At 43.6% G+C, this 22508-nt stretch overlaps 1 protein-coding gene across 7 annotated transcripts in view; it reads left to right on the forward strand.

Annotated features, from left to right (window-relative positions):
* Positions 1-22508, forward strand: part of ARID1B (AT-rich interaction domain 1B) — a 443672-nt gene that overhangs the window by 398844 nt on the left and 22320 nt on the right. For 4 of the 7 annotated variants that reach the window (XM_049653111.1, XM_049653112.1, XM_049653108.1 and 1 more), the window contains 5 exons: positions 3088-3233; positions 10698-10807; positions 11539-11697; positions 17298-17507; positions 20320-20524. In XM_049653111.1, the coding sequence (XP_049509068.1) occupies positions 3088-3233; positions 10698-10807; positions 11539-11697; positions 17298-17507; positions 20320-20524 (830 nt within the window). The remainder of the gene's footprint in view (positions 1-3087; positions 3234-10697; positions 10808-11538; positions 11698-17297; positions 17508-20319; positions 20525-22508) is intronic. The other 3 variants (XM_049653113.1, XM_049653109.1, XM_049653107.1) reach the window with 2 other exon arrangements.

Below are 22508 nucleotides of genomic sequence, written 5' to 3' on the forward strand. Positions count from 1 at the left end.
TCGCATCTTTGTCGGCCACCTCCCTACTTGGATCCCTAAGAGGCGTGCAGCACTCTGGATAAACTCGTTCCTAGAAGCAGGTGTCCCGGAAACCCGGAGAAAAGCACCATTTTCATTTGTCAGCTTTCTATCACCACAGACGAATACAGTAGACAGGAAGGTATACAGTGGGCTCTGTATGCCTGTGTACTTTGCACTTGGAGAAAGAAATGCAGGACACTGATCTGAAAGCAGGCCTGAGGAATCCTGTTTCTGACGCTTCCTAGCTGTGTGTCCTTAAGCAGGTGATTCAATCTCTCTGATCCCTATTTTCTTCCTTTGTATGTGAGCATAATTCCACCTACCTTCCTCCAGGTAATTTAAAAAGTTACATGTATAAAATGCCTAGAAAGTGTGCCCGGCACATTTATAATTACCTAGTAAAGTATGAACATTATTATTGTTATTGGTCCCTCCATGGCCACATGCAAACACTGAGGCCCAGAGACTGAAGGAGATTTGCTCCCAGATCCCAGTGACAGTGGAAGGTGTGACTGGTGGCAGAGTGAAGACCTGTGGCATTTTGACCAGACTTTTCAAACTGCAGGCATGATTTCATTGAGGACCATTATACGCAGCAGCTGACATCCAACACACCGACCTCGAAATCTTTAATTTGTTTTGTTACTTTAAGGGTTTGTTTGTTTAACTTCTCCTGCACACCTTCATCATCTTATGGTGATTGCAGATGGGCCACGCAGACTTGGGAGAAACCCTAGATTAGGGTTACAAGGAGCCTCTGAGGTCATTACTTCATTTAACCACCTGCCTGGTGGGTTTCATATTCGGATTCTCTTTTGCACCTGAGTTATAAGCAGGTGTGCTTAAAGGACCATGTGTTTCATGCACATGTTAGTCACACCACATGTGAAACTGAATTTGGAAGAAGCCTGTTTACAATGGTAAAAATGTTCTCTCTCGGTTTATTTAACAAGTACTTTCTGCAGTAGCTGTCTGTTGCTCCTTTGCTCCTCTCAGAATTGCCTAGAAGAGCCCAGGCATGCACATAAATTGTTGCCATACACAAAAGAAAGTGCAGAGGGTTGTCAGAGGCGGAGTCTGGGGAAGGCAGAGCTCCCAGGTGGGGGAGACAGGGCAGCCTTCACAAAGGAGGCGGCCCCTGAAACGATCTTGATGGACGACGGCGGCGGGTCACCATTGGCTGAGACTTGAAAGTTGTCTTCAGAAAACCCAACCTGTTCCTGAGTTAAGGATGCTCTTCAGGTGACTAACCTGCTAACAAATTGGGAGAGCAGTCCCAGCAGGTGCCACAGGGACATGAACGTGAAACTGTGTTTTGTTTGAATGAAAACACCCCAGAAGGGAACCTCAGCTGTCTGAGTTAATGCCGGCAACCTCCACGCTGATGTTAAGACCCGAACCGTACAGGAATATGTTTATGGCTGCCGGGCAATGTATTTATGAGTATTTGACGACCTGGAGGTTAATCAGAAGCCACTGAATGATCTCAGATACATTCTTAATGAACTGCAGTGGGTATTATCATCCTGATTCAGCAGTCTGTAGTATTTGAAGTGGCACTTGAGTGAGCTCAGAATTCAAGGCTGAAGTAACATTCCTTTCTCCCAGAGCCACACTCACACCGTTAGTCTCTCAGCCTGCTAGAATGTTCTTTCCAAGCTATCATCGAGTGCCAGTCTAGAATAGTTTGTGTGATATTTAAAAGGAAGAAAAGCACTCAAACCTTTGATACTTTGAATTTTCAAGTGGACCATGTTTGAACTTTTTCTACGAGCCAGAAAGTTGAATCCACTGAAGACTGCTACACAAAAAGATTGTATATTGTGTTTTTCTGAAAATGACTTAGGTTAAGCTTTGAAAGGATCTCTTTAAACATACTTTACCATTACACACGAAAAGCCATCAAATGACGACTTAATGGAGGTGGAGGGGCTTAAAATCATAACTCACTTGGAGTAGATGAGCAAGTGTGGATTTTTACGCCTCTTACTAGTTTTACTCCCAAGAGTAAACACCAGTAAATGAAAGTTTGAAAAGTTTTCTCCAGGTGAACTATTTACATAGGATAAGCTTGGGTACACCAGTGGGTGGCATCTTTCCCAGATTTTGCCACATCGCCATCACCTGTCTTGTCACCTTGTGGTTTCCCTGCGAGCATTAAACCACCGTGCCATCCAAACCTCCCCTTCCCCAGGCCCGGGCCCAGCAGAGAAATACCCTTGCACCACAGTTGTCTCCTTCAGACGCAGAAATACCCTTGGCCTCTTGCAAGAGTGAGAAGTTCGTCTTTCATAGAACGGACACACAAAACCAGTGAAATCAAGTCACCAAAACTTTAGGTTCATGAGTCTGCGTCGCAGTCAGGGAGGGGTGACCCGGAGCCTTTTAGGGACACTTTCAGCCAGTCTAAGCTCCCTTCCTTCCTGTCGCAAGAAATTCTACGAAAAGAAGCGGGAGTCTGAGGTTTACTGTGTGATGTTAATATGGGGAAATGGGTGTGTTCTTAATAGTACCTAATTTCAGAACCTTGAATAATCAGGTTGAAGCGTTTAGAAATGCTTTCTCCTATATTCATTATATCAGAAAACTTAGGTCAAAGGAAAAAAAATTTAAGTAACATTCCCACACTGCCCATTTGATTTTCATCCCTTGACTTCTGGTTTTTGATACGAGGATACTAACTACTTAATGCCAATAAAGAGTCAAATCTTTTTTAAATGTTAGAAGTTAATTTTGCTTGCTTTTGTAATTCCTGTTCTTATTTCAAGTTCCCCCTTTCTTGCTTATATTCCTCTATAGAAATCATAACGTGGAACACTTGACATGACTTAAAATGTATAATTTACTTGTGGAATCTATATTATTTGGAATTTTTACACAGTGTTTTAAGTCATTATTTAGCAAGAGTTCAGCCTCTCTGTCCAGGAAATCAATTATTTTAAGCAAACACGGAAAACAGCAGCCCCAACCCTTGCATATGTGCATTATGAGAAATGACCCCCGGGGATAGAGTGTTGCCCGCGTGCACGGTCAGTATATGTATACCTGTGCTCTCTCTTCACACAGGCAAGGCAGTTTCCCGGGCATGAACCAGAGTGGACTTATGGCTTCCAGCTCTCCCTACAGCCAGCCCGTCAACAACAGCTCTGGGCTCATGAACACCCAGGCACCCCCCTACAGCATGGCGCCCAATATGGTGAACAGCTCAACAGGTAACCGAGGCGGCTCTGTGCCCTGAGCGCTGCCCCCCCACCCCCAACCCTTTCCCTCTTTTCCTCTTAGGCCTGCACCGGTGAATGTACAGAGACAACAGCAATGGAATCATTGGGTGAAAAGGGGGGAAAAGTCCACTTTTCTGTGCCTGGAAACTTGCTCAACCTATGTAACTACTGTTAAGAGTTGAGGGTCACATTACATTTTATGTAAATTCTTTTTCCGCGCTCTGTTTTTGCAACGTGTGGACGTATTCTTAAGTGTCGCTGGGGTTGCTTGCTCACTGCATACACTATGTTCTTTTTGTCTTTGGGTATCATTCAAAGCATTAAGAGGTCCCAATGACAGAATGGATCTTCCGTTCGGTAGTGACGATGCTGAACACTTAAAAATCATATTTCAGGCGCAGAACAAGGGGGTTTGAAGTATTTTTTCACCTTGAAATGTATATGTGGAGATAGTTGTTCCTTAAGTGCTATTTGCAGATTGTCTCCATTGAGGAATCGTATACAATTTTCTTTAATGCGCCGTTTTAAATTTTCTGTCACGTTTAATCGTTTCAACCCACTCTGTGATGCCAACAACTGCGTTCTTACCAAATCCCATCTGATTGGTGCAGTAAGAGTCTTCTCTCAGTTTGTGGAAGTATCGAAAATGTCTAAACCTGGGCAAATCGTCTGTGTCCTTGGATTGCTTAGACCCTGAATCACCTCCTCAAGCCCCAACTACCCAGCAGTGAGCGCTACTCTTTACGTGAGGAAACGCTGTGGATCGCAATTGACCTGTTCCTTTCTAGCACCGATTAGAGTGGTGACCACTGTTCGGGTCGCATTCTCTCCTTTGGTCAACACAGAGCTTTGTGTAGCCAGTCATGTGTGTCCCGCACTGTTTTATGATGCATTCGAAAAGCACTGTGGAGTTAGAGGCTTGGCTTTCTCTTACGACCTTTTTTCATCTCCTCTGCCTTTTGCCACCTTGCTGACCTGTCCATCTTTGAAAGGCCACCCCAGGAGCTATTGTTTCTTTGTCCATCTGAACGGACAGCTAGAGGCTGGGCTGGCATCCCGGCCAAGCTTCTGAGGGGTTGGCTTCTCAGGTCTAATTTAATAGGGCCATTCCCTGATTACGTCTCTTTAAAAGCATGCGGAAGAGGGGGAAAAAAGAGAAACTAGTGGAGAAAATGAAGGTTTTTAAATAAACAGAACAGCCCTTCCTGATATCGGTCATTCATCCCAGCGAGGGGGATGTTTTTACATTCGAGATGAAAGGGGAAGGCTCTTGAACAGTCTGTCAGCCAGAAGCTTCCCCTTCCCTTCTCAGCACTGTCCCAGGTAACAGCGTATTTGGGTTATGACATTATGTGTTTTGTCTGGCTTGCTGAAATAAAATTACTTCAGAGCATTGAAACTACACAATAAATTTTCACCTACTATTAGCAATACTCATTTTTCCCCTTTTCCTTTGGACCCCAGAGCCACAAAAATAACCAACCACAAACAGATGGCACGGTGCCCTGCCTAAGAAGATTTATGTGTTCCTAAGGAATAGCCAATTTAATGGAGATTCACAGAGAGGGTTTCTATTTATTATTATTATTCAGATAATTCAGAGGAAAACTGTTCGACAAAAGGCCGTTTATCCTCACACACTTTTGTATGGGCTAAGTAGTAGTTTTGTATCACATGGTATATTTGGAGATATTGAATTTTTAATAATTTAAGTATTTATCAAATTTTCCTCTACACATTTATGTGATTTTTTTTTTTCCAGCTCGGTTAAGTCCAATGCAGCCTGATAGAAAGTAGTCATCTAGCACATCCAAGGAATAGGGATGATTTAGCCTCTACTGCGTATCTGTTGATAGGCACACGTCAGTCCGCTCTCACTGTGTTACAATCTCTGAGGGAAACGGGAACGACAGGGGAACCCAGAACGTTACCGAGTGGCTCCTGACGGGTTTTGGTCGGAAGGTGGACTCTTGACTTTCCTAGAGTTGGGCCAAAGAAAGGCTGTGATCAGCATCACATCACCCTACTTGGTCTGGGCTCGTGCATATCAATTGCCGGTGATAACGGCAAAGCATTTCCTCTACCAAAGGACCCTTTCGGAGAAAGTGAAGATGACGCCCACAGTGTCCAGGGCTGGGCGTGGGACTGGCTGAGTTTCCGTTAGCAGCTTACGCGGCAGACGTTCCAGCACCCTCTTTGCGCAGTTCGAACCGTTGTGCTGTAGACAGTGTACAGGGCCAAAAACAGTCTCCCTGTGTAGTGACAAATTGTTACAGGCTCCAGTGAGCAAGTAATTATTCAAATGGAGTCAGTGTGAGTATGAATGTGACAACTATTTCTTCATTTTAAAATGCAGGGGAGGTGGGGTGGTAAGCAGTGGGGGGATTTGTTCCCTCTAAAAGAGCTTTAAAAAAAAAAACTATTCACATTAAAAGATTAGAATTATGTAATGCTATGGGCAAAATTATAAATCACGTATAGCCTTGTTAAATACACCCTTTTATATGATACTTGCGTTACTGGTTATATTATACTTGTGTCTCATTTTATAATATTCATTAGTCATATACTTGTCTTTGTATAAGCCATCATCTTAAAGAAGACATCTAAATTCCAGAAAATGTATGTACCATCTGTCGTTCTAAGTTTGCCTCCCTGGAAGTCGCTCTGCAGAATGTAGGACATTTCCATCAGTATAACCTACAGATAGCAGATGAACAGCCACACACTGCTGTTCTCAGGCCTTCCTATTGTACAAGAGCCCCGTCAGATTCCAGATCTTCCTGCCCACCTAGCGCTGCTCAGTACCAAATGCGATATCCTATCGCCGTCCTACCAGGATGGGGCACACTAGCTCCGTTAGCCCTCCCAAGGAAAAAGAGGCAAGCTCACTAGCACGGTATCGACAGCCTCTTTCAGCGTTCCCAAAAGTCAGGAACCACCTATCACCTGGAATGTTTGTTAAAACTACAGATTGCGGCAGCCCAATCGGAATTTCTGAGGATGGTCCGGGAGTCTGGATTCCCAACAGACTCCGCAGGTGGTTCTCACATGTGCGTGCTAAAGCTTACGAACCACCAATTTAGGGGTATTTTGCTCAGCAATCTCTCCGCTAAACTGCTGCCAGCTTTGTGTGGCATTGGCTGTTTACCAGATAATTTGCTGTTTTGAAATTTAAAAGAAAAATTATAAAACTCTGCCTAGAATATAAATCTACCAGATGGATAGGTGTTTTCTGTCTCGAGACGTTAGGGTCCTTCACTAAAGAAGTTTGGGGTATTTCACACCATTGCTGGCTGTCGATTGTCTAAGTAGTTTATAAAGATTGTCGGGTTTTTTGTTTGCTTGCTTGCACGAAGTTAGTGATTTTAGGTGAATTGCTGTCCTCCCTCCCCACCCCACCCCCAAAGATGTAAAAGGTATATTAAATTATGAAAACCATATCTCTTCGAGTGGGGAAAAAATGCACCCCGGGATTATGCCAAGTTCGTTGGTGGTTCTGGACTTCACATGCAGCTGGGGCTTTCTTGAGAGCATCGCTCTAGCTCACTGCAGACAGGAGCTGCTTTCCTTGAAGCAGTGCCACGTAGCGAGCATACTGGTTTTGCTCCGGTCGCGTGTTTCCTTGGGCTGGCTGGGATGGAGAGAGGCCGCAGATGGAAATGCTGGGGGTGTGCACCTCACATACACTGCCCCCGTGGAGGCACATCGGCATAGACGGGTGTCCGCAGATTTCCTCAAGGCCTCGCCGATCCAGTCAGAGAGAAGGGTTTCTCCTGAGCTTTTCTCACATCCTCTGTATGTGTTATGTTAACGGCGGTCTTTATATATTAGCCACGTGTGAAAATGGTCCTGAATATCTACAGACGTACACACGCAGGTAGGCCCTTCAGTGCTTTCAGAAACAAGGAATAAAATATTTTGTGGGGCATGGTGTATTGTTTACCATGAAAAGAACAAGCCGTGTGTGTGTTTCTGGTCCCATTTCCCCATCTTCTGGGAGTGATTTTGTCGCCTTGTAGGGAGACTAAGTGAAGGAAGCCGAGAGAGTAAGAATGAATGTTTGAGTTCAGTTTTGCTCACACCATATGTTCTTCGTGTTCCTTTTGAATATATTAAATCCAGGGTGGAATGACTGCCTCAGGACCTTGACCCGCACTTACTTTAAGAAATCATTCTAGCTCTTAAATTTCGGTGGTGAAGCCAGAGGCTAGTGCTCGCAATGTATTTACGGTGCTCACACGGCTCTTCTGCAGTCACGGACCCTTTACTGCCCCTTTTTATGCCTGAACTTTACATACTGGATTACTGATGTCAATGGGAGAAAGAACAGGGCTTGATTTAACACATCCTTACAATAGTGGTGGTCTTTCTCTTCTGGGAAAGGAGAAGAAAATAGTGCCCCTGGAGTGTCATCGCCCTGGGAGGCGTATAGCTCTTTGCAGTGATTCATTGAGAATTCTGGTAAGAAGTCAAAAAGTAAGCATTTCAACAAAAGGAACAGTAAAAGCCACAGTAAGGAAAGACCCTATGATCCATTTACTAAAATAAAATTTGCAATGTAAGGCAGGAGGACTAAATAAAACTGTTACTCTAAACCCTCTCCTTATTTGTCTCTCAGAATAATAACACAATGTAACTTTTGACAGGTTTTACATTTGCATACCCTAAATGCCCATTTAAGAATATATAACAGAGAATGAAGAAATTTAGGGAATTTCAAACCAACAGATATGCTTAAATTCATCTAAGTCTGATTGTTATTTTTTTAATATTTTTTTAAATATTTGTTTTTGAGAGAGAGAGCGTGTGTGCACGTGCAGGGGGCAGGGGCAGAGAGAGAGAAAAGGAATCCCAAGCAGGCTCCCCGCTGTTAAGCACAGAGCCCCTACGCAGGGCTTGATCCCACCAGCCAACCATGAGATCATGACCTGAGCCGAAATCAAGAGTCAGACGCTTGGGGCGCCTGGGCGGGTCTGTCAGTTAAGTGGTTAAACATGCGACTCAGGTCATGGTCTCACGGTCAGTGAGTTCGAGCCCCACATCGGGCTCTGTGCTGACAGCTCAGAGCCCGGAGCCTGCTTCGGATTCTGTTGTCTCCCTCTGTCTCTGCCCCTCCCCTGCTTGCGCTCTGTCTCTCTCCCAAAAGCAAATAAACATTAAAAAAATACATTAAAAACAAAAAGAGTCGGACGCTTAGCTGACCGAGCCACCCAGGCACCCCGAGTCTGATTTTTAAATCAGTGTTAATTATTATCATTAATTATGATAATACATATCGTCCCACTTCTTTAGGCTTAAAAAAAATGTTTTGTGTATGTTAACACATCCCATGCACGAAGAAGAATATTACTGTTTTCTGTCTTTCAACAGTAATATTTAGGCATAATTTATTACAAATACTAACAGAACTATCCGTTAGAACCTTTGAAGATACAGGCCTTAACTGGAGCCGCGTGTCCGTGACTTTGCCACCTTCCCGGGATGGTGTGGCTGTCGTTCCTTGGAACCCACTCTGAATAAGTAGCAAGGACGTGTGGACTTTCATAAAGAAGCTCCTCTTTCCGCACGCCTCCTGCTCTTCCATTCTGTTCTTCTAAAAAGAGTGTTTCTTAATGTACAGATTTACTAATTCCTACAGCGCTAGACCCCAGAGAGAAAACTGCACGAAAGCAGCCCACAGCTCGGAGCAAGGCGGTCTGGTGTAATCTCTCTCAGCTGCTTTTCTGAGGTTTCACACATTCACAAAAATAACAGCATTTTTAGCTGATCCCAATAGATTTTTCTCTGCAGCTGCATCCCTTGAAAAAGCTTTTTGTTCCAGTTCTTAAAGTCTAAGTATTGAAAGTAATTTGGAAAAAAAAAAAAAGGAAAGAAAGAAAGAAAGAAAGAAAGAAAAACATCCCAATTATGATTTGTGTGTGTGGTGATGACTTCAAGGGCTGACTGGCTGCAAATGGGCTCGGGAGCACAAGCCAGTGCGCCCGCGGAGAAGACGGGCGCTTCCCGGGGCATCCGTGGGCGCGCCGCCGTGCTCACGGGCACGTGGCGGGGTCGGCTTTTTTGGCAGGACCTCTGGTCTCAACCTGCAGAGATGCTAACGATATTAGCAAATTAGCACCACAAAGCTTGCCAGCTAATTCGCCAGAGCCCTGCTCACTCTCTCTCTGCTGTAATTAAAACTAATTATTTTCTAAAACATAGTAATACATGAATATGTGCAATAATCATTTTGTAGTGGGCAATCTGTAGAGCCTTTTTTAACGCTTCTTTTTTTTTTTTTTTTTTTTTTTTTGGCCCTTTATGCAACATGTGCACTGCCTTCCGTTTGCAGAATGTAGAATGGGTCCTGTTCATAAAACCTCAGGTTTACTTTATTTTGAAATAGGAATGTTTTCTGGCTTTCACTCATTTACAAGGCTCATAATTGTCTCCACTCGCCCTTGTCTGTTTCCAACTCTCCTCACACATCTGTTTGTGTCGCACTCCCAGCCCAGTGTTGTGCAGATGGTTTTCACCGTGGGGTTCTGTAGAAATTCAGCTGTTATTCCCTGGACGTCTACACTGATTCCCTACTGTAGCCTTGTGCTTCCTTTAAAAAGAAATCTGAACCCATATTTTTAGCTTGAAAATGTCTTTTCGTATGGGTAATAAATGCGTCTAAATCAGTTGTTCTTCGGAGAACCTTTCAATCTAAAGCCTGGATGAACTTGGTAGAATTTCTGAGCCTAGAGATGGAGAGTGAGTTTTGCCAGGGAGCATAGAGTTCACTCTTGGGCTGCTGGGCATTTGAGCTGCTGCTGGGGATTGATAAGTGCACGTACGGTCCCAGACTGAAAGAAAAGCAGCCCCACTGCAAACTAATTAGAAATCCTTTCCTTCGAAAAGAACTTTTGATTATTGTTTTTGAAGTCATTTGTTACGATTGTTTTCCATCGTTGCAGACCAGGCCACATGGAATAGATAAGATTTTCAAATGAAACCATATAAAATGTCCAATGAATTTGCCAACTATAGACTATGTAAACTTAGGAAATTAAGAAAGCACAACATCCTCTAATCACCAGGTAGAAAATACACACATCCACTCTTTCCTTTCAACACCCGATGAGCAGTTTAAACATTGGACTTCTTCCCACTTGTCACCTACTCCATTAAATAACTCTGTAATCATTTTGAGAAGATAACGTTGATACGAGTTGACTTTCAGCGGTGGGGTGTTGAATAAATGATTGCATTTGTGTTTTTTCTTTTTAAGTTAAAAAAGGACCACCAGAATATCGTGCTGTCTAGATGTCAGAAACGAGCGTGCTCTGAGTTACGATTTCTTTTTTCTTTTCTTCCTTCAAGGGAAATGCAAGTGCCCCACGCATCACTCAGTAACTTGTGTTAGCAGGAGCCCAGCCTGACGAATCACATGTATAATCCTAAACTCTTTCTCCTGTTTTCGATTAGCATCTATGGGTCTTGCAGATATGATGTCTCCTGGCGAATCCAAATTGCCCCTGCCTCTCAAAGCAGACGGTAAAGAAGAAGGCACTCCACAGCCCGAGAGCAAGTCGAAGGTATTTCCTTTCTCCTCTGCACGCGGTGTGGGGTCTGCCTCGCTGAAGCTGCCATGTTGTTCTGTAGTCACGATGTTGGCCTACACTTTTCGTCGCCATTTTCTTCTCTTCTGCATGCCTCCATTTTGTGCACCACGTTTGTAGTTTTCTTTCCTTTCCCCACCCCCCTTCATGGTGTGGATCTGAAAGTTACTAGTTCTTACGGCATTTAACTCCTGGCTGTGGGAGAGGGGAGGCGGGACGAGACCCACCTGAGAGAAACGCTTTGGGGGTGGGGACAAGTAAGGGGCCTTGCCTGGTTTTGACACTTGCAGCCATTTTCTCTGCCTTCAGTTTATAGCTTCCTGTTTTGGCCGCCTCAGCAGCAACAACATACTTAATATTTTGCTTTCCTGCCTTATTTGATAAATAAGGTGAACAGCTTTTTTTTTTTTTCCTTTCTTTCTTTCATAAGGGGTAACCCATGCTTAGCATTCCGTGTCAGCTTGAAGTAAGCATGGTGGCTTAGTGGCCTTCTCCGGCATCCAGCGAACTGACCAAATTCTACTAATTAAGAATGTTGTTCTAATACCTTTATACGTGTGTGTCTTTGTGTGTTTGTTCGTACATGTCTTTATATATATCCATTATATATAAAAATCAGTCTGTTAAACTGGATGTGCTTTTTGTTATTTTAAATAAAGTTTGCCCTACCTTTGTCATTTTTTTTTTTTTTTATTCCTCTACCACAGGATAGCTACAGCTCTCAGGGTATATCTCAGCCCCCAACCCCCGGCAACCTGCCAGTCCCTTCCCCAATGTCCCCCAGCTCTGCTAGCATCTCCTCATTTCATGGAGATGAAAGTGATAGCATTAGCAGCCCAGGCTGGCCAAAGACTCCATCAAGCCCTGTAAGTGGCTCTGGTTTTTTGTGGTTTTCGGTTTTTTTTGTTTTTGTTTTTGTTTTTTGGGGGTTTTTTGATAATTAAGTAATTCTACTTGAATGCTTGCTGATTGATTTGTTTTATAAGACTTTTTCTTCGTGATTTATCCATGAAAGGGTTTGCTTTGTGATTGTAGCAGTAACAAAATGAGTAAAGTTTGTGCAAATCGTAGAAGTTGATTTCTGGTAATGAAACCGCTGTTATAAAGAAGCACCTCGATATGAAGCATGTGATTGTGTTACCGGGTCCAAACTCCTTCACCCAGTGACTTTGTTTAAATGTCTGATCCGTTGTGCACTTACAGAAGATCTTTAAAATGAGTTACTTCTCCATTTACATGGAAACTAATAGCAGCCAAGGAGTAAATGACAAGTTTGGCCTTTGGCCTAAATCTTTCATGGGCTGTTGTATCTGAAACATCTTATTTCAAAACTGCCTACCTGAAAATAGAGATGTGACGCTCCGGGCACGGGTTAACACAATATCAGCCCTACTTTGTTTCATTCCACCTGTCAGAAATTAACAGCAAAGCTGTAGAAATGTTCCTGCAAGTGAATATTTGGAAGGCTACTTTTAGAATAATATTATGTACCTGCATTAGAATGAGTGGAGATAGAAAAATTACATCCTGCTCAAGACTGCTGATAATCTTGAAATTAAGTGTTGATTTCCTTATGATATAGAGAAAACAAAAATGGTGATGTGCATATAAGGGAATTTTTTTAGTCTTAATGTTCTTCTGTCCATAGAGCCCGGTCTTTATTTTCCTACTGAAGAAATTAATTCTGTGCCATTAAAAAAAAAAAAAAAGAATAAAATGGCACTGTAGTAACCTTTATTTTACATTCATATAGGGAATCAAAAGATCTGTTTTAAAAAAAAAAAGCCTTAACATGCAATTACTTGCCAAGAAGGCTTAATTAACACGCTAATTTTTGTTAAGACGACGTATTGAAGAGTACAGCTCAGGAAAAGCGAGTTGGAGGGAAGAAGTCTCTATGTGCAGAATCTGGCAATCTAGTCAAAACCCCAAAAGGAGGCTGCTATTAATTATCCATTCACTGGTTTAAACAGATAGAAGTGAAGGTTTGAAGGGTTGGTGGTTCCAGTAAATGTTTGTAAAATTCATGTGGAGCTCTAGTATAACCAGCATTTTCCTTTTCAGAGGAAGAAAGGGCAATATTCGCTGTTACCTTCTCTGTAGACATGTTTTGCTTTTGCAGCAACGGAGATGAAATGAAAAATGCTCTCGGGCGGGTTTGCAGAACTAACAGGAAGGGGGAGGGCAACTCCCGCATCTTGATGGCTTTGTGTCATTGGCTTTGAGTCTCAGAAGGCAGCCGACGTTCCGGGGGTTTTCCCCACAATCTCCCCTGGTGTTGTGTTGTGTTTTGTCTTCATCACAAGAAGAGCATTTTTGAATCGGCATACTCTCAGGTTAGCAGGTAGAACTCAGATGAAAACTTTTCAAAAACATGTATTATGTTGGCTCGGAGGGAAACATTTTAGAGGCCGAAAATCATAATCGTTAAAACCTTAAGATAATAATCAAGAATAATAATTTGTGAAAAACAAAGACTACTGATAGACGATATTATATATTATACGTTTAAAATGCCACTTTACTGACTCTGGCTTATAAAGATGGAGTGAGATATTTATGATACTTTGACTAGTCAGGTGATCTCCACCCAATGAGTCCCAGAGGAAAGAAACTATTACCAAAACCTCACTTTCCACTTAAATATAAGAAAAAAACAAACTGAAGTGTTGACTTCATTTCCTGAGTATAATATAATTAGACATAAGGTTGCATACTCCTTTTTTCTAAACATTCCCACATCCGTTATCTCTTCCTGTACCATAACCATTGTATGTTTAAGAACGGGCAAGCAAATGTCCAGCTCCAGTGGTAGAGAAGGACCGGGGAAGCTGTGGTCCCAGGTAGAAGGATTCAGATGACGGCTCTGTATGGAAAAAATGGCGCCTGTCTTGGATGAGATGCTAATTTAAGAAGGGAACCAAATGCAATTGGAAGGAATGACCAGAGAGTATCTGTGCTGTCAAATCACTGCTGATATATACGATTTAGGAATATTTAACTGTTCTTTCTGAGACACAACTTCAGTTTGCCCTTAAAATTGCTCCTACCAGTGTCTCTAATAAAGCCTGTCTAATAGAAGGCCTGAAATGGACTGAATAATAAAGATGTTCAGTGCTTTGACAGTGTGCTATGGACCAACATTGTTTTGTTACAGAACATTCTAAAATAAAAATAAACATTTGCACATACACAGATTACCAGGCATATGGTAAAGACTGCTGAAATGTAAATCTGCCTTGGAGATTTGAGGAAAAATGTACTTATAGACTTAATTAAACTATATGCAAGGAAAACATTTGTGGCGCCATAATGTCTTACTGTAATTTTTCGGCAATCTCCGTTCCCTTCTCTTGCGTCCATGACAGTTACGGGCACTAGAATACCATTTTTACAACACAGAAGCAATGTGAGGTGCTCCTAGTGACCTGGAGGAGGTAACCCTCCTCCTTTCTGCAGGGCTGGTGTGTTTGCCCAAGTGTCCGTGGCTAGAGCGTATGATGACACCCATCCAAAGGTTGCATCGAAGCTGGTGTCTGTGAACAGAAAAAGTACATGTTGAGCCTAATCGACGATAAAGTATATACTCTTTTATTTCCTAGCACTTATGTTTCCCTTTATGTCCTTTTCCTCTGTTCGGACACCCAAAGACTAACTTTGATAACTGGCCAGTAAACAGACCTTGAGGCTGGGAGTAGAGATGGAATGTGGCAGTCATGGGCACAACCCCTCCTCAGCTTTCAGTCTTGTTAGATTGTGTCCACGCTCACTCAGCACCCCGGTCTCTGAAATCCTGTTACAGATCCCTCCAGTGTGCAGTCGCTGTTGGGGATTCAAAATCGGCTCGAACCCTGCCTCGTGGAACATAAAGTCTAGTCAGGAGAACGTAGGGCAGACAAATGATCCCATGCAAAACACGGGCTTTTTATAGGCCGTGTAACCAAGGGCTGCCAAGGACAAATAGAGCGGGAGACAGTGATTCAGATGAGGGAGACTGTGTGCCTGGGAGGCCTCTTCCAGGAACTGACGCATCACCTGAGGCCTGACCACTTCTCCTCCTGATGCATTTTCCTACATTATGGTGCCATGAAAATCCTTAAGTCTTTTTTGAAGATTTAAAGCTATGAAAAATAAAATGATCCTATTAAAAACCACTGTCTTCATTAAGCTTTTCTAACTTTATGAGAACAAATTGAGACATACAAAAGTTAATTAAATTCAAGTTCATTTAACAAAGAAAGGTAAGGAAAGGTAAAATATGTATGGTCAAAGTAAGTACACTATTATTTTAGGCTTATCTCAGGTTAAGAGATACACTCATTTCACAAATGGGAACAGACATCTGCATAGCCCCACTGCTCGGGGCCTGATGAACGGTCCTTCCGGACCCCTTCCCCAGTTTGGCATCAGAGAGGACCAGGCCAGAGATGGCCTGGATCTTAGATTCAGAACGCTGGTAGAGCCACTCAAGGTAATTTTCAATTGAAACGATCGCTTTTATTTCTCTTACCCTTAAATTGAATGTCAAACTTTTACCTCTCAATTTGTTACAAATAAAATGCAAGTGAGAGGGTTGGTGGGGTTTTTTTCTTTTTTGATTGATTTTAGGTGATAAAAAAAATCTCATTTTTTAAAAAGACAGTGGGCCCATTTTGTATTGCGCCCCAAAAGGGAAAAAAAATTTTTTTAACTAGCATTTAGAAACTAACTACCCCCCTTAGTGATGACAGAGCTTCTGGAATGTGTAAAATGTGGTAGGACAATTTCTTTTCCCAGTCAAATATTCCTTGGGTATATGAATATGGAAAATAAAATTTAAAAACATATTATTTGAATATACAGTGTGTTCCAGATTCTAGTCTATATATGGAGATATATATATATATATATATATATATATGAATGTGTATATATTTTAAGCTCTAAAGTAATTTTTAAGTGACTTACTCTTGAGCCTCAGCATCAATGTAAATTCTAAAAGATCACACTTTTTTTTAATCCCACCACCCTAAATTTTTTATTTACATCAACTGTATTCACCCATTTTTTATGTATTTGATGTAAAGGTTTTATGCCTCAATAATTCTGAATCTGAAGGCTTAAAATTTCAGCGGAAATAGTCCTGAAGAGCTGCCTTCAATTAGAGGAATGTTGTTATTTTCATTCTCAAGCATCTTCTCTGAGGTCCTGCTTTCACTGGGGATCATTTACTAACAAAGTAACATCAAACTTCAATGGCAGTCATGTTATTTGACCCCCCAAATTACAGCAATGTGTTTAAAACAGTTAAGCCAAATACAATGGAAAAGAGTTAAGAGGAAGTCCCATCTAAAATGAGGACTATCCATTGCAAATGATAAGCTGGTAAAGACACATGAGGAAGTAAATTATTGTTCTAAGGAAATCTTGATTGAGAATTTAGAAGTGAATTTTTCACAGCAACCCTGGAACTGCAGATATTAAAGCACACGAGTTATTGTCACAGACATAAGAGGCATAAAAGAAAAATATACATTTGGGCTGTACCAAAAATGTTAGCTTCCCAGATCACATAATCCAGAAGGTGGGCTTCAGTTGTGCACAAACAGCAAATTTCGACATTTTACTATCACACAGAATTAGAAAACTGAAGAATTAGAGCTTCAGTATAAACCACACGAGCACATAAACCCATGTGTATAAAAGTAAACACATATATGTATCCATAGATCTGCAGGGAATATGAAATAGCCCATGTGTTTGTGATTAAAGCATGGTTGCCTGAGAAATCTGTTAAAACAATTCCTACTAGCGCCTTGCCTTGGCAGAGAAGTCCAAGAAATCTTACGTAGGGAAAGCTAGTCATCGTGAGTAAATGCCAAAACTTTAGCTGGCTTAGTTAATAAAGCTTACAAAGGAGCAGAAACCACACCACTGGTCCCTATGAATTGTGACCTACCTTCTATATTTCAGCAAGTCCCATATCTGTTCTCCTCCATAAGATTTAGCATTTTAATGAAGACACGCATTATTCACTCTTATTTTAACAAGGAAAAGTAAGAGTCCGTTTAGTTTTTTGGGCTCTATAATATTGCATAAATGTGAAATTTTAAATTCACTGTGATTCTTCTATGAACTCGCACCCTCTTATTTTTAAAAGTGACATGGGGCGTCCTTGGAAACTTGCCTTCTGGGATTCAACGCTTATATCAATCAAGTGAAAAAGGGTTTGGTTTTTTTGGGTTTTTTTAAGTATATAAAAGGGGGAGTTTGGGCCCTTTATTTAAAGTCAAAGTAAAGTCTTCATTAAGAAAATGTATAGTTTGTGCCTGAACTAGTAGCCTTCATTCCTGATTGTTGTGTGATAGCGGTAGTTTTTAAATTTCTTCTCTTCTTGTGTTTGGTAGCTCATTACTTTTTTCTCACCTTCTTCCCTTTCCCCCTGCCCACCCATTCCCCACTTGCAAATGCTCTTTCTGGGCGCTAGAAGTCCAGCTCATCCACCACCACTGGGGAAAAGATCACAAAGGTGTATGAGTTGGGGAACGAGCCGGAGAGAAAGCTGTGGGTCGACCGATACCTTACCTTCATGGAAGAGAGAGGCTCCCCCGTCTCCAGTCTGCCCGCGGTGGGCAAGAAGCCCTTGGACCTGTTCCGGCTCTACATCTGCGTCAAAGAGATCGGAGGTTTGGCACAGGTGAGAGTGCGAGTGAGTGAATGAGGAGACGTTGTGCGTAAGCTCCCAAAGGTTTCTTTGTACTTTTTTTTTTTTTTTTTTTTTTTTTTTTTTTTTTTTTTTTTTTAAATAAAAAGCTAAGCCCGTGGGATTCATGTCTGTGTGCTGTGCGGGGAGAGCACTGGGGTGGGGCCCTGGGCCTGGCACCAACTTGTAGTGTGACCTTGGCAGGTCACTTTTACATGGACCTCCATTCTCATCTACAAAATGAGACGGTCGGGCTGGATTTTTCTTTAGGTTCCCTGACAGCTCTAGAAATCTGTGGGATCTGCCAAGATTTCATAGTAAATGCTTCAGGAATGTTTTGCAAATGACCAAATTAATTGTCCGGATCAGTTCTAAATCCAAAGCAATTTATTAAGAAAACGAAGTCCTGTATCTCACAGCATGTCCACAGTGCCCGAGTGGTAAGAGGGGCATTTCTGCACAGAACTGGGGCTGGGGTGCAGGAGGGGTGGCATCAGGGTGTGGAATTTCAGAAGGCACTCTTCAGGCTTGTGCGGTGCCTCCCCTGCCCCTGCCTGACTCTCCGAACCAGTGCTCCCTTAAACTTGGTACCCTGGGGGCCAAACTTTCCTCCCCCTGGTCCTGGCTCTGCTGTGGTCTGGAGTCTAGCACATGAGTGCATGTCCTGCGAGAGGAGCAGGGAAGGGGTCCCAGGTAGGTGCTCACTGCGTGCTGGGCACCATGCTTTCCGTTTGTTCTGGTATGGTCTTTCCGAATACCCGTTAAATGCAGGCGTCATCAGCCCCAAAGAGGAGAGGACACTGTAACAGAATGAAACACGGTTGTGTGGCCCAGGGACTCTCGGGGTGGCTGTAGGCCAGGTCTGTCAGATTCTAAGACACGTGCTGCCACCCCCGCCCCCATCTTCCTGTAGCTCTCAGGCTGGTTATCCGTTAGCATTACTTGGGGAGGGAAGAAGAATTACTTGGGGAGCTTTAGAAACCTGTCAGCACCTGGGCTCCCACCCGGATCACTGAAAGGAGCTGCTCTGGGCCAGGTGGTCCAGTACACAGTGTGGGACCCTGCACTCCGCCCCGGTGCCTCAGGGTCGCTAACCATTCAGGAGTGAGTCACCTAATCCACAGGTACCGCTGAGGGCCCGCCTTGCTCTCAGCGCCTCGCAGCTCTAGGGGAAGCAGGCCAGGCCTTTGTCCCTAGCCCTCCCGGAGGCGCCTCATCCCACCAGAGACCTTCCGTGTACACCCGAAACCAACAGAGCTTGAGTCAAGGCTTTGCAGAGTCAGGTGGTAAGTCGTACGGCGCAGACCAAGTGCATGAGTGGTGGTCAGTGGAGGGAGAGTTCAAGATACAAAACTCTCTCCTACACCTAGACCCCCTCACCTTTCCTCTCTGCACCTGCTCCCCCAACCTTTCCCCTCTACCCTAACCCCATGGCATAGATTTTTTAGAGTCCTCAGGACACTATACAGTTGGGTTTCACCCTCACAGAAGCATAGAGTTTGTCCAGACCCCTTACTTTTCCTCCGTCAACAGCGTGAATTACCTACCATGTTGGGTCTGTGGGTGAGGTTCATTGCCTACCTGGCTAACAAGGGCTGCTTGAGCGCAGCTGTGATGCACGATGGTGAGCCGCGTGGCCACGTTGCCCTTCACCCCATCTTGATTTCTACCTGGCCGCCCTGAGCTGCAGTCAGAGTGGGCCCTGGCAGCCACATAGAGGTCGGTGCAGAGCCTTGCTTTTCAGGGCAGCCCAGGCAACACGCCTGCTCATCCCTTCGGAAGCATTTCGCGAGCATTTTGTTTATCACACACCATTTAGTACTAAGTAAATGGACATAAAGAGCTTTGTGATAAAGTTTGAATCCAAAAATTGAACATTTCATTAAAAACCACTGTCGCCTTAACATTTAACCATGCTCCTTACTTAGCGCCAGGCGCGTCTAAAGGCAGAATATTCCCCAAATATTCGCAGGTCTGTGTGCTTCCTTCAGATGTCCAACCTTGCTTAACTGTCCCAAGTGGAAACCGAAAGTTAATGCCTAAAGTCCTTTTGTAGCATTCCAGGATTTCTCTCCTTTTTTCTCTTCACGTTGCGGCTGTATTCTCTGCAGCCTGAGTCAGTGGGAACCCTGCGTGGCCCTGCCCCTTCCCCAGCTCACAGGTGCCCACCGCGTCGGCTCGCTCGTGGCTTCACAGAGCCACCCAGGGTGGATGGCTGGTGCTGGCTTTCCAGTGAGGGGCCCTCTGCCCAACACCCTAAGAAAGTCTCCCGTGAGAGAAGAGATGCAGGCTAATATTACAGGGAGCTTGGGCTGGTGGAAGGAAACACTGTTTTTCGTATCAGAGCTAAGCACTTAAATTGCAAAGTAGTTCTGTTACTGCTTTTTAAGTTCTTTTTCGGGTGCCTTTTTTTTTTTTTTTTTTTTTTTTTTTTAAGATTAGAGGTGGGCTGGGGATGAGCGCGGGTGAGAGTGTACATTTGCTCAAAAAAATCGCGGGCTCTGAGCAGCAACGGCCTGGAATGGTGCGACGCATTAGAAGGCACACCAAGCAGAAGAATCGCAAGGAGCAATGCTTTTTATGTAGCTATCAGCAGGTCCCTTAATGGTTTTATAACTGTAAATGCTGTCTATGCACTACTGAGTGGGAGTAATGAGCATTCGTTAAGAGAGGCAAATGAAAAAAAAAAAAAAAAAGTAAACCAAAACATTAAGTGCTTTTTTTTTTTTTTTTTTTGTCTCCTGGCTTTAAACAAGCCACTTTGCTGCAAACCAATGATCCTGCCTTTTTTTTTTTTTTTTGCTAGGTTAATAAAAACAAGAAGTGGCGTGAGCTGGCAACCAACCTAAATGTTGGCACTTCAAGCAGTGCAGCGAGCTCCCTGAAAAAGCAGTATATCCAGTACCTGTTTGCCTTTGAGTGCAAGATTGAGCGCGGGGAGGAGCCCCCGCCGGAAGTCTTCAGCACCGCGGACACCAAGAAGCAGCCGAAGCTCCAGCCGCCCTCTCCTGGTAAGCGGGAGTACTACACTTGTCGCCGGGGAAAGGCGAGGCACCGGCACCCCCACCCCCAACCCCACCCCGGGGCGCTGGAGGCCACCCGCCACTCATGTTCTGAGAAGGCCACTTCACAGTAAAGCAAACAGAACGCGGGATCTCTGAGGACAAGGGGCGTTTTGTTTTGTTCTGTTTAATTGAACCCCCCCTGTCGGCAGTGCTTAAGGGAGGCGAGCATGCGGTTTGGGACGCTGCCCTCTGGGGCCAACATTTCCAAGGCTTTCTGTGGAATTCTGAGCTGTAGACCTTTATTCCTTATACAGGTATTTAAAAACATCCCGTCTAACTCTGTCAAAATAAGTATCCCCGGTAACCTTTTATTCCTTGTACAAGTATTTTTAAATATTCCATTTAACTCTGTCAAAATAAGTGTCCCCGGTAACCTGTGCTCATACTTTTGTGCTACTAGAAAATGCCACCCTAGAGGTTTGACGGCCAGTTCCTACCAGCTGTGCCTGTGTCAGGGACACTCAGAGTTGTATGTTAGCAAAATGAAATTTGGACTTCGTTTTTACTGTCCCCTGCTCAGCATGTTCTCACTTGTAGGGAATCTAGCAAACTGTCACGGTAAAGGTCCATGCAGCCCTATTTCTGAGACCGAATAGCCCATTAGCTCTGACCTAGAGGCCAGGAGTCTTAGGAATACTACCTAGGAATAACGCAGTTCACCTAAATCCTCATAAGCAAAACCAAGCGAATGCCTTCTCTCCTGTCTCTCCACTCAACTGTTCGAGACCCTGCCATTCTCTCAGCTCTCCTGCTAGCCTTAGTTCTTACCTGTTAGCGTTCCAAATTACTGACTCATTATATTCTAATAAATACAGTATTCAAGATAGGAAGAAATTTACATCCTCCTGAGTTCTGGGTGGTGACCTCACTCAAGTCCGATCCAACCGTGTTCTTGTCTTTCTGGCCACATCCAAGCCCTGTGATGGGGTCAGCACTTACCGTGCCGTCCCACGTACAAGGTGAGGCTGGCCGTACCTGCCACTGTCCATCACACAGGATTGCCCTGGGATCAAATGCCAGTATTTCTTAGGCACTTAAAGTGTGCCAGGCACCTTTCTAAGTGCTTTTCCATTCAATCGCATCCCCCCTATGATGCACAGATACTGTCCCAAAGTCCATGAGAAAACTAAGGCACATAAAATCTTGACTAACTGGCCCCAGATCTCCTGCTAGTGAGTGCTATCCAGCCCTGGCATTATGCCTAGACCTACTGTATTCCTCTGTCCGTGTTTGAAATAGCATTGTGACAGGGAAGCCTTTTGCACACACAAGAAGGTATCTGTGAGCCAAAGAAAGAAATTGTTGTCTCTTTAATTATTTCCTCTTGCTGCTTTCTGGATGGCAGTGCTAGTACCTAAGGTCACGAATCAAGGGATCTCACATAGCTACTTCCGTGGGCCAAAGCCCACTTGCAGGGAATACACCTCGATATATATTTAGATCTGACAGTTCTGAACACAACTAGAAATCCTCTCCGGCCCCACCCTTAAGGATTCGAAGCCTTTGCAGTTACGGTGTACCTTAAAAACTGTGAAATCTAATTTTAAAAGTCTCACAACATTACATTCCGTTCACAGAGTAAAACAAGCCGCCTGTGAACGGCTCTGAAACTATTTTTCCTAAATAAAAACTCAGTGGGGTGTAGGGACCAAAGTGGCGATGTCTGCAAAGATGTAAAGGTATATTTTATTTGCCGGGGAAAAGCTCGTGTCACTGAATGGGCAGCACTTCTGTATGGAGAATGGCTCTCCCAGCATGACCAGCTTCAGTACAAGAAATCCCGCTGAGGCATAGACCCTTCAGAAAGTGTAGGGCCTCTTCTCTCAACAGTCAGCTCTTTCCTTTTTCCCTTTTTTTAAAACTACCGTTTTTGTGGCAACATTATCGTTTTAACTGCACAAAAGAGCTCGGATTGCAGATGCACTTCTGA

This window comes from Panthera uncia (assembly GCF_023721935.1).
Source record: "Panthera uncia isolate 11264 chromosome B2 unlocalized genomic scaffold, Puncia_PCG_1.0 HiC_scaffold_24, whole genome shotgun sequence".
Taxonomy (NCBI): Eukaryota; Metazoa; Chordata; class Mammalia; order Carnivora; family Felidae; genus Panthera; species Panthera uncia.